The sequence below is a fragment of the Augochlora pura genome, chromosome 11 (assembly GCF_028453695.1).
Source record: "Augochlora pura isolate Apur16 chromosome 11, APUR_v2.2.1, whole genome shotgun sequence".
Taxonomy (NCBI): Eukaryota; Metazoa; Arthropoda; class Insecta; order Hymenoptera; family Halictidae; genus Augochlora; species Augochlora pura.
Window position 1 is genome coordinate 12183302 of NC_135782.1, and position 13473 is coordinate 12196774.

At 35.7% G+C, this 13473-nt stretch overlaps 1 protein-coding gene across 1 annotated transcript in view; it reads left to right on the forward strand.

Annotated features, from left to right (window-relative positions):
- The window catches only part of LOC144476690 (neural-cadherin), a 573745-nt gene that overhangs the window by 96435 nt on the left and 463837 nt on the right, over window positions 1-13473 (forward strand). The window contains exons 2-3 of the mRNA XM_078193815.1: window positions 3453-4837; window positions 8912-8956. Of these exons, the coding sequence (XP_078049941.1) occupies window positions 3523-4837; window positions 8912-8956 (1360 nt within the window). The 5' untranslated portion in view covers window positions 3453-3522. The remainder of the gene's footprint in view (window positions 1-3452; window positions 4838-8911; window positions 8957-13473) is intronic.

Genomic DNA, 13473 nt, shown 5'->3' on the forward strand with positions numbered 1-13473 from the left:
GGCTTTGTCTTAAAATCTCTAGATAATATTCGAACTCCTTTTCTGTTGGTACTGCGCCAGACCCCTACATCCACGATATGATGCACACTCCTCTCCAAAAGTATTAGGGCACTCGCAGAAAATTAAATAAGTTTGAGAAGCCGATAGGAAATTGTTGTAATTTCTTCAATTTATTTCTTCAATTAATTGGGTAAACTAATTGCACAAGTAACAAACCAATTTAACTTGTAGCTTCGACAATGCGATGCTGTAAAAATAATATTAAACATAGGACATTACATAAACTGAATGAAAAATGACAATTTATAACTAAGCCAGGAGGTGTCCTAATGCTTTTGGAGGGGGTGCAGTACAGTGATAACGGCTTTTGACAGTAACATTTTGCTTTACAGTGGGAGAAAATACGTGTACCCTAAGATGCAGTATATGTTTCCTAATTTTTTTAGGTTCAGTTGTACCTTCTCATTATTATGTGATCTTTTTATCACAATGTTTTGTCTAGGTATATGATTAGCTGTTTTTATTGTTCTCTGTAATGAAATTGTCATTGATAATTTTAATTTTTATGTTTGCAATATATTTTACTGCAAATAAATACTATTGTTTAATATTTAGAAATATTAATATTTGTTTTCAAAATAATTTAATATTTAGAAATATTATTTATGTAAGTTATTTATACATAGAATAACTTATGGTATCTAGCATTCAAAGACCATTTAAATATTATAATTAATGCAGACGAGTTTTAGTTTGTAAAAAAATTCGCAATCTAACTATTATAAAATGGAGTTAGTTGTTAGTAATGATACTACTCGATATTCCAAAGAACACAGTATCGATGCAACATGGAAAATATACAAAAACGTAAATGTTATTTTGTAGGGTAACGTCGATATTTATTTAACATGAGAAAGGAGTGTCGGGAATATTAATCAATTGTCAATAGATATGAATTAATTATCAATAGAAAAAGATAAATTAATACAACAAAAATTTATTAGAGTTCTTATCGCTCGTTAGCTAAGAGTTATCACTAAGAACCTGTTACTGGGCGTGCAACTGACATCAATTTCCTTAAAATTGTAATATTTTGCTTCAGTGATGATCCTTGTTAGTCGGTACGGTAATTATTAGATTGCGAAGTTTTACAAAAAGATGTAATTAAAGAAAAGTTTTCTTCGTTGACTGGAACGAAATCAAATAGTAATGATATTAGCCTTGTGAATTTGTATGTTACCTTCTATTTTAAAAATTTTGCACTTGCCATTAATGCATAAGGTTCCACGGTTTAATAATTATACGCATCGATTAAGAGAGCTACCGTCTTATTTTCAACAACTTTTTTTAATGTTTACATTGCACGAGGTAATATTATTTTTGCTTTTCGAATGTTGCTTGGATTAATCGCAGTGCAAGCTCTCTGCACATCATCTTTCATCTCTGTATTCGATTTTTTTTATTCTTGGTAGCTCATAGTACATATCCTGTTTCGATATTCTCTGTAAATAATAATTTATATAATAATTTAAGGTTGTTAACTCTGGTAAACGAGCAAGTCATTTCCAATTTCCCGTTCGAGCATTTAGTATCAATATTTAAGTTCACCATATTGAACATATACCAGAGTTATGGTATACTGACGCTATAATTTCCCGTTCGAGCATTTAGTATCAACATTCAAGTTCACCATATTGAACATATACCTGAGTTATGGTATATTGACGCGGTTTTTACCGATCTTTTAAATCTATTTTTAAAGAAGAACTTTCAATTAAGAAATTTAAGTGTGTGTTTTCCTCTTTCATAAACACAGGGTTAAATAAAAATTTTAAACTATTGTTTAAATTATTATATTTTAAGTTATTGTTTTAGTAAATATTGCATATCTCATATTACTGGTTGTAAGTAAAACGATGAAACATTGTAAATTGACGAGTTAATGAAGAATTAGACGAATTTTTAAACAATTACAATAACGTATATTAAGGCATGACTTGCTTAAACTTGTGTAGCGCCATCTCGCCACGGTCGCTATAATTCCGTTGAGGGGTGAAATAACGGAAAGATTAGACGAAACTGAGAATGTAGATGTATCACTTTCAACCCACCAAAATTGCTTAAGGAACAATACAAATTGCACATGACTCCTATCATTCTTATTTTTTCTGAAGATTTTTAATCTAATCATCGCACTAAACACTATTACAGTCAACTACAGAGCAACTGTTACTACAATAGTACAACTCCATTCAATGGAATAAAAAGGGCAACGCCCTTAGCGAACTTCCGCTGAACTACTGTCGAGAGCTACTCTAATTACGTGAACAGCTAAGATTCAAGTATTGTTATCATCTGCGAAGCAAATTGAATGTGTGGTCCATTTATCTGAATACGAACTCTGCTTATTTAAACGAAAAATTTTAAGCAATGGGACAAGTTTTTATAAAAAGCCTTATACTTCGTTTATCGATAAATTTACATTATCTGCTTCAAAATAGTTTTTTCGAGAAGCTATACACCGTTGAAAGCGTTGTTTCCACTCCTGATAACACTGCTGGAACTCTTCTATTGAGACTGTTTTCGGTTGGTCGGTTACAACCCTTTCAATGTTGATTACGGTTCCAAAACATTACGGTTCCACGAGGTGATTGTGTTATCTTTGAAAGGAGGAAAAAGTCACGTGGGCTCACTCCGGGTAGCATGAGTATTGCGAAACCACAGAAATGGCCTTTTTCGCCGAAAATTCGTTGCCGAATCGCTTGTGTTATCTCAATTGAACTGAAGCTTCCATTGGAGATAGCGTAGGGCAATACATCTCAAGAAGCAAAACGGTACTCGTACAGTCTTGTCAGATACCGAGAACAGAAATCGATCTCATTAATTAACAAAAGGACAAGCCTTGTATGAATTCTTGTCCGTACATTATTTAGTCTACCTTGATATTACGCATCACTAAACAAATGGTATGCTTCGGCATCTGTCGATATTAACCCTTTGTAGTCGAGTGGCGACCCTAAAACGCCGCTAAAACTGCACATGCCACGTTCCGAAATAATTATTATTAAATTTACTTATATTTAGGAAATTATTGAGAGCTGTTAACTGTTGCACGAGTTACAAAATTTCATTTCATAATGTGTAAAATGTTCCAGGTTGTATAAAATGGAAGCACTATATGTCTGAATAAATTTTAGATTTCCAGTTAAAATTGCTCCGACTGTAAAGGGTTAATGAATATCATGGCCGATGTGATATTTCTTAAATAAACAAAGGAACATGCGAGGAATCAGGGGGTTAACAAGAGCTGCTTAGAATTACTTTGACTGTAGACGAGAGCGGGCGTATTGAAAGTTAAATTAAAAATTCTTGTGTACTTAGTATAAATAATTATTATTAGAAATATGCAAAGGATCTTGTACTAACAGCGACATTGTTGTTTCTGTTTTCAGGAGGTGTCGGTACTCATGCTCTAGTAACAACGCGGCCGTACTGCGAGTGGAGAGGACAAGAGGCAGAACGATGTGGCGTATACTACTAGTTGTGACGGTGTCGCTAGTGGCCACATCGGTGGGTGACAAGGTGGCGGTTTTGCCTCACGATGTTTATCCAGGCTACGAAGTGACGCAGTTCAACACAAAACGTCCATCGAACTTCCGTCTGATGGAGAACGATTATTCCAACTACTTCACGGTGCTTGGGAACGGTTTGGTGATGACCACGTCCGACTTATCACCGCTGGTCGACCAGCCCGTGAATCTAATCGTTCTCGAGGATCTGGCCAACGGCACCGAAACTCATTTCCTTCGTCTCTACGTGATTAATCGCAGTAACATGATCACCTTCTCGCACGATCATCTCGGCGAAGGGGAGGTAACGGAGAACTCTGCGCTGGGCACTTTGATAGACGGTTTCCCCGTTCTGCGCGCAGGAGGTAGCTTCCCAGTCCATTACGCCATCTTGCCGGACGAAACCGGGGAAAGAGCATTCGCCCTTAAAGAGGAGAACTCGAATCAGACCGGCTTCAATTTGACGCTGAACAGCCAGAAGGTGGGCGTCAGGGTGGTCACCGCGAAACCCCTGGACCGGGAGCTGAAGAAACTCTACACGGTCGCGATATACGCTTCCGATGGGAATTTTCTCAGCACCTCGCAAATCAATGGCGAGGTACACATCCTCGACGAGAACGACAACAGGCCAGTATTCGAGAAGGAGCTGTACACGTTCGAGATCAGACCAACGGTTCTGAACTCGAACGAGGAGGCCATCGACAAGAACGGTGTCTCGTTGACCGGCTGGAAACGTTTCTCCACCGTGGGCAAAGTCTTCGCCAAAGACGCCGACGGCGATAAGGTTGCCTACAAATTGCTCACACCCAGTCGATTGCTGGTCGTTGTTCCGCAGACTGGGGAACTTCTGTTGGCCAACGAGCCGGAAATCGCTGTGAACGACGTTGCCGAATACGTCGTCACCGTGGAAGCTCACGATGTCCGAACTCCGAGTTTATCGGCCGAGAAACCTGCCAAGGTTATCGTTCGATTCGTAACATTGGAACCGGAAGAAGAGGTGCAGCCTCATCGCATAGAGAAACGAAGGGTGACCAGGGCCGTCAGGCCGACCAAGAAAGTAGTCTTCACCGAAGCGGATGGAGATGTCCAGGGGAAGATCGCGTTCTATTTGGAGAAGGAAAACGAGAATGAAACCTACAAGCTTAGAGACGAGAACAAGTGGGTGAGCGTAGGGCCTAATGGATCCGTCACCGTGCAACAGAAATGGGATTACGAGGAATTAGGCTCGGAAAAGACCATTGACTTTTGGGTGACCATTTCGAATATAGGTACGAATATTTTACTCACAGAAATCAATGACAACTGAATACTTTTCGGTTCCAAGATATTATATTAACTGATTGTATTTATACATTGGGTTGTCCTGTGGTTCATTCGATTTTCCCGTATCTTTCAACTAGATCCGTTTGTATTTCATTTGACACGTGACATATCTATCAACAAATATCGTTTGACGTAACAGGCAAACGATTTACTTCATGGAAAAGTGTCGAACATATTTTTTTATTTTTTTATTTTAAATTAAATACTGTATTTTTGTTTCTTTACAATGAATGATCATAAAAAAGAACGAATTCAAGTACTACTTACAAGTGATTTTCAAGTGACCTTCCAAGTTGTAAAAAATAGAGTTTTAGTGCAACAGATGAGGATGGGATGATTGATGAGGCAATTCCTTTTTACGGCTTCCTAAAAATGATTGATGCTGCTGTGAAGCGATCGTTTTCCGGGAAGAGTGCACCAATGTTTAGCGGTTGATGAACGGAATTTTTAAGAAATTCTTCGGACAAAGTAAATAACACTCAGAAAATGTCATCCTTATCTGTTGCATAAGCAATTTTATTTTTACCACTTGAAAGGTCGCTTGAAAGTTACTTGTAAATGGTGCTTTGAATTCGTTTCTTACATTCTTTTATTGTGACGAATCAAAAATAAAGCATTCCATTAAAAAGAATGAATGTAGCCTTTAAATGACTTTGACAAATTCAGCAAACAAAATATTTTGTTGCGTTAACGCATTACATGTATTACATAAAAAATACATTTGACACTTTTTCATAAAGGAAATCGTTTACTATTTATTCTGAACGACGTTTATTGATGAACACTGTGAAAAGAAGAAATTTCATCAGCACTCATAAGAAAAACATTCACATTATTTATTTAGATGATTTCAAGGAACTAGTAGTTAATGTTGCCTAATTAATGTGTTAATTGTGACAATGGAAACTTTTTCATTAAATTGTAATTACATTTTTTGCGACAAAATACAAGGAATTTTCATAACACTTACGTGACAATTGCCGAATACTTCTTTGTTGAATGCGTCAAATCAATTCATTTACTGGTATTCAATGAATTTTTCGAATATAATTACATAAGACATATTTTAATCATGTTATTTACCATGTTAACATCTTACTTTAATATTTTTCAATTAATTACTGCTGCTAGCACCAGAAACTAGAACAGGACTGAATTGTTTGATTTAAAATGACAAATACTGCGATTAATAATAATCTTTTTCGTGAAAGTTACTTCTTTCGAGTTCTCGTATTGACATATTTTTTTTATAGTACAATTATCATAGCTGATCAAAAATGAATTTCAACCATACATGGTACATTTTACTGAAACAAACCAGTACGAAAAAAATCTCGATAATTTGAACATTTTCTGTTTAAAAACTATACATGAATCTGTTCATGCCAATGAAAATGAATGCTCAGATTTTTATATTAACATGTTCTACTTGTTAAATGTACACGAGGTTCTAATACGTTTAAAAAACAATGGTTCTTTTAGAATAAACGTTTGAAGTTCTGCAGAATTTTGAAGAGATAGGATTTTATTGTACGCAATCAACGGTGAAATATCTTAAGAAATTTTGGGTATGATCAATGAAGTATGCGAAGAAAAATCTTGACTTTTTCTGTCGCTTCTTTCATGTTCGAGCTGCACGGTACGGCTTTATATATGTTCAAAGACTTGCAGATAAAGGAGCTCCACCAATGAAAGAGAATATGGTAGTACCATAATGGACGTTGCGGCGATACGGAATATCTCTATTGATCAGTAATCGAAACCGTTCAAGCCCTCGGTAGGCTCGAAAGAACTACTATTAATCCCTTGAAGCACAATAACGTTCGTCGATGCGTTTCATATTAGTGTAATATGCTACCTCGAATATTTACTGCTTCGAATAGTCTTCAAGCGCGCGAATCTCGCGACTCTAGTGACTGTATCAGGAGCAAAAATCTGGAAAACTTGCTCTTATGTTAATCGAAATGTTATAAGAGTCAAGTGGTGGTAGATTAGTAGGATAGCGCCAATTACTGTGCTTTGTTGACGGACTTATTCTTATTAAAAATAACTTTTGCGATTCAACTGACACTTCTTCAGAGTTTAAAGGTAACTTTCGAAGCTTCTTTCATCGATTTTAAGAGAAAGAAAAAAAGTGCTGAATCCAGTTGCTGTGTACCTCTGATCTACGAAAATCAGTTGCTGCATTCTCTTCCTGTGTTAGGGCGAGAGATTTAGAAATGACTTTATGGTATAGCTGGCCATCTGTGAGTTTTTCAGCAATTCGTTTTAAATGCGTTTAGGATTATTACAGTCGTTAGCGGGCCGGTCCGCAGCCAACATGTGGCACATAAAGTAAACAGATTTCAGGATGATGAAGGTAATGCCATCATTTAGTCTCACAGATCCATGAAGCCCCGCCATAAAGTCTCAAGACTAAGGAAGGGGACTCGGCCGTCAGGTATCGGCATCAGCGATCCTGGCCAGCTGAACTTTCAAAACATTGCCAAAAACATCCGTCCACCCCCGAGTGCACGCGGCCCGTCTAGTCATCCCCACCACAGACAACGTGCTTCGGGCACATTGGAAGGGATGACTAGGTTTTCCCGCCACTCTGGAAGGGGGGGGGGGGGCGTAAGGCCCACGGAAAGGTACAGACCTTGAGCAGAATAGATTCAAACACAGAAAGGTACAGACCTTGAGCAGAACAGATTCAAACACAGAAAGGTACAGACCTTGAGGAGAGTAGATTCAGAATTCAGTCAGAATAGAACAAACAGTCATACAGTATAGATACATCCAGCAGACAGAGCAGATCAGAGTAGACAGTACAGTACAGAGAACAGAGATAGACAGAATACGTAACGGTTAGGTTACGTGTTACAATTAGGAACAGTTTTTAGTCCCACACACAGTGGGTGGTCCTTCGAGTGTAGTAGTAGGCACCAAGTGCAATATTCAGAGGATTCTGTCATATATCTGACGACTCCTCAACATCCTGAGTACAGTTTTTCAATTATTATGTTTCCTATCTTAATACTGAGTCTCTATAACTGGACACAATAGAAATTTTATTTTCTACAAAACAAATGTAATATCATAATAAGTAGTTTAAAAGCTCATATTAGAAATGATTGTCGCATATAAATTTTCGTAATCTTTAAAGTTTTCCATGTAAGTTTTAGAGCGAACTTCGCATATTTACTATTAGAAAATTGACATAATTTTGGTGGTATGTTAAAGATTTTCGCCATTTAAATGTTTAATTTTAACAAATAGAGAATTAATTGAATTTATATGAAAAATGTGGTATGTCTTATTCAATAAATATAAAGTTAACTATGTTCGATTCAATATGAAAGGCGCAGTAATTGGCTACCTCACAGTAGCTGGCTCCACTACCTCCTTATTAGGTGTCGGGGTCGCGTTGAAATAACCGATTTCTATTCATGCAGCATTTTCCGGGCTCCTTTATCAACAAGACTTTTTTAAATACTTTCGAAGAATTGTGGATTTTAAGAAAATATTGTAATAACACATATTAGTTAGGTATCGTTCACGACGTAACGTAAATTGGAGTATATACACTTTGAAATTGCAGTATCGTATATTATTTATTTCAAACAGTTATATTTCTACAATATATAAATGAAACATCTGTTTCAATATATTAAATCTTATTCTTGCATATATGTAATGTACATATGTGTATAAGTTGGATACGTACAATATAAACGGAATTTCATACTAGAATCATTGTTACGATTGTACCTCGATTACAATTTAAAAAAACAGGTTTTATATTACCATCATTGTTTACAGTACATTAACATTTTTAAAATTTTAAGTTTTAAGTCTATCACGATTCATATACAGGACAACCCAATGATTATAAATTTCATTGTCACTTAAGTTAATGTTTTCAAGCAGATAAAAATAATATTGGAAGTAACGATGAAAACTGTTTATTTTTTATTTCAATGAAATCAGTGGTGTAAGTTTGATTGATTCATTTTTGTTCTGATGTTCCGTGGCCGAAGATCGATGTTTACGGTATCCGCCGTATACTAGGTGCCCATTTTACGGTATATTTTTTTATTTTTTCTCTTTATTTCGCACACCATATAAATTCGATCATTCATTCATCTCTATGGTCACGTATGGCTATGGCTGGGTTCTGTTCTCCTTCTTCTAGACCCATATTTCGTTCAACGAAAATTAATCGTGCGATCGGCACTGCGATTGCAGCTGAATAATGGCTGCTAGACGACGACGCTCAGGAATGAGTTCAGAGAACCTTCATCGAAGACTCTTACATACAGAATAGCCTGGCGTAGAAGGGCTCGAAAATTGTAGGGACAAAATTAAAGGGCCAAAAATTGGCCCTGGTCCGATCGCGCGTCGTTTGTCTGCAGCTGTTTGCACTTTGTGCCAGGTCTCGTTGAACGAAGTATACAGGATGTTCCAAAAGCCATTCGCAATCGGGAAACGAGGAATTCCTGAGATCAATTGAAGTAACTTTTTCCCTTGCGAATATTTAATCCGCGGCTTTGTTTACGAGTTATTAACGATTGGCCGTCTCCAGTCAGCCGAGCTCGTCTCTTATTGCTCACAGTTTTTTCTTAATAACTCGTAAATAAAGCCTCTGAGAAACTTTTTGTAATGGGAAAAGTTACTTCAAATGACACAAGGAACCCCTCATTTTTTGATTGCGTATGACTTTTGGGACACCCTGTAGACCATTTCTTACATGAGAGGGTATAGAAAGCTATAGCTTCATATAACTCATGCACGCTGCAATACTATTCGACGAGCATTGAACGCGAATCATTATAGGTACTCTCAACGTCACAGATTCTTTGGATTCGTAATCATTGAGATTAATATCTCGTAATTACCAACAATTATAATGGTAACGACTCTAAGCAGTTGCATTGTCATTAGATTGAGTAGATGGTTTTTATGACACATTATACGTAGTCTAATTTGTGATAGACTAATAAAAATATAATTTCTATGTAAAGGCAACTTATAAAATTAAACGAATAGTAGCAAAACTGTTCAAAAAAATTAAATGAAAAATGATTATACAAAGGGCATTTTTCCGAGCTTTTAAATAAATTCAAATTATTTTCCCCTACTTGTTAGTCTGTAGTTTTACGTTTACGTTTATATACTGTTCAAAAAATGTTCCTTTCTATGATAGTATCATAAGTTGTTATTATTATCGTATTATCATAGTTGTTGTATTAATGCTTATTGCCTGTAAAATATTTTTTTATACAGAGCTTGACGATATCACCGAACGCATTTAAAATGATTTTGATATTATTACCTAATTTTCCTTAATTCTTCGGAAGCCCTCACTTTTTTTTATTAAATATGTACATCTATTAAAATTTATACGCACCAGTCCTCTTTACATATTGTTACGATTTTCTCATACATTGATCAGGCTTTCGGCTGTCTTCATCGGTGAATAGTTTTGTTATTGTAAAACAGAAGAACGCTTAACGTAATTCTATATTTGCAATTAACTGTGAGTCGACTCAAAGACTGTTTTCTGTATGTTTGTCCACCGTGACGTTATCACACCTATCATCGATTTACTGACCACCTTCTCGTGGTCCCCACCTACTATCGATTGGATACCATCATCTCTGGCTGTGCCATTTTTGAGATCATCATTGGACCTAATTGTTGTCTCTTCTTGTTGATTTCAATACTAAGTAAATGATGATTTAAATCGGTAATGTAATAATATGTAACGGACAGGTGTAGAGAATTATAGATTTCTTCACTTTGGCAGCTACGTAAGAAAAATACTAAAGAGACGGATATAATAATATTTATTTTCGAAAATTAAAATTTTGGAAATAGGAAAGAAAAAAAATTTTACTTAACAGTGTTACTAAAGAAAAGATTTTTTTTTCACTTGGTTCAGGAATAGCGGAACAGTTTGAGACCGTCATGTGTTAAATTGTTTGCCTTAAATACAACAAGACAAATGATAAAGTTAGTTATTTCCATGGAATCGCATACATATGCCGCAAATTTTCGATCTTTATTGTTTCATAAAGAAAGCTTCAAGGAAACAATCTTTACTTATTCTACTTTATGGATGTAATGTTCATAAGGACCATGCCTAATGATAACTGGTACACTCTGTATACTAGTTCAGTTAACGTGAACCTACAAAATGATATAATCATCAGAAATCTATGTAATCTAATGACTCTTGCAACGCATAAATAACCGATCGACGACTGATTCATAGCCTTGCTTTGATTTTTTATTAATGTGGTTGAGGGAGAGGCATTGCACGCGATATTTCGACAGATGTAGTCGGGATCTACGGGTAAGCTAGGTCAGTCTTGACATAGAGGTAGAATGTAGACCAATCTAGACTGACGCCAATCTTGACCCAGATCAATCTTCGCCTATGTATACCAATTTTGACCTCAGAATTATGCCCCGGGTGTTTCTGTACTGGAGAACCCGATCAGAATCCTCTCTGCACAGGTCAGATATATAAGAACAGTAATTCGAATGGGATGTGTAGTGGAAGACGAATGTATTGGTACACCTTCAAGACACAACGAGTTCTTTAACCCTTTGCTCTATAATAACGACTCAGACTCGTGATAAAGATTCCACAAGACATCTACTTATATATAAATATCATTAATTTATTTTAAATCGAAATCAAATTAAATTTTGTCTATTATCAAAGTCTAGAAATGGAAGTAAAGAAAGGCAATACAAAAAGCAAAAATTATCTGGTCCTATTGAGGAAAATATTAAAGACAAGTAAGTGCTAATCAACGCAACATGAAAGCAGTCATAGTGCAAGGGGTTAAAACCGGATTGATGATTTCAATTTCTCGGAGATATTAAAGAGACCGGTTAGTGTACAATGATCAAAGTACATTTTTTCAAATTTTGCTATTATTTGAAATGACGAAGAAGAATAAAGAAGGCATCTTGTTGTTTAATTAACCACCTAATCCTGAAAATTTCAAACATATGTTTCGTAGATCTCGGTAACTTACATGCAAACTGAAAATTGTATTGAAATCGGCTCATGTTGAGTCAAACTCAGTGTTCGTAGGGTAATAAGTTACGCAAGGAGTGGGGTGAATTCAAATAGAATGGGGTAAACAGCGACGTGACGTGTCTATCGCGTAAACATTGTAATTGTAAATGACGATCGCTACGCGACGTAGTGCCTCTATATGATTGTAATTCAAAATTGTAATGGCCAATCAAAAGATGCGCCACGCTATTGTACAGGACTCCCAGCGCATACGTCACTTACTCCACTTTTTGCGAAACTTATTTCCCTGTAAACACTATCAACTTTCAGGCGTTAAAATAGTGTTAAAAATCGGGTCAAAGCTGTAATTTTCGTCACTCTCGGAAGACTGCAGGGTTCTTTTACTCATAATAAAATTTGCGTTGGAAACTGGTGTTTTATCGCTTGCGGGTCAAACTGCAATGTGCGAGGATTAATTGTTTATAGCTAATAACATGTCATCCAATTCCGACGATGTTTTCAACATGCATATTATAAGTTACCGAGGTTTACAAAACGCATTTTAAAATTTTTGTTATAAGGACAAATGAAAAGAATTAAAGAACGAATCATTGTTTGTCGTTGCAAGCAATAGCAAAATTAAGAATTATTTTAGTCAGTGAATTGTAAACTAGTCTCTCCAACATCTACTAAAAATTCAAATCATTTAGTCCAGTTTTAAAAAGGCATTGCGTGACAAACTTTTGTCTGTCACTGTACTATGTCTCCTACTGCGTATGAGCCTTTCATTTGCCAAATCAATCAACTCTAGAAAAGGAAAAGTTGGGAAAAATTATGGAGTAGTACATCAAATTATGTAATTTATATATTATTACAGATGTAGTTTTCATCTAACAACGTCAGTATTAATAAATTGTCTAATATAATATATGTATGCCGATAAATTGTTTAGTACTTCGATGTCAAAAAGTATTCCTTATTTCATGGGGTTCAGCATAGCATTAAAGATGTTCATGTAAAGCATTAAAATATAAAATAAAGCAAATGCAATCATGCTAACATGTACAACAATTCAGAAAGTAGACTTAATCGATTTGATCCGTGAACAACTTACATAACTTCAAATATACTTATCGCCATGTCGTATCTTCTGGTAAAGTTCATTATAGGTTACAACTATATGTAAAGATGTACTTACACAGAATGCGTATACATACTGATTCATTCTAATAACGGCTCTGCTTCCAATAAACTTACTTTGTAGTAAATAACTGAGATTTAGGCCAGATATCTAAGTTAATAATAATTAACAGTTATAATTACAAGCCTTTACAATCTGTCGGTAATCGTTATACGTTCTCTTTTCGTGTCAACGCGACGCACTGTGCGGCTACGCGGAACAAAAATATGAAATTCAGATATTTTCGTATAACGAAATCAAATCTTGTGAAATTATTATAAACTTATGGATACGTATATCTCATTAAAGTAAGTAAGAGAATATCAATCATTTTTTAGGTCAAATACAAATTAACGTATCTCATTGCGACCCAAAATACAAAAACT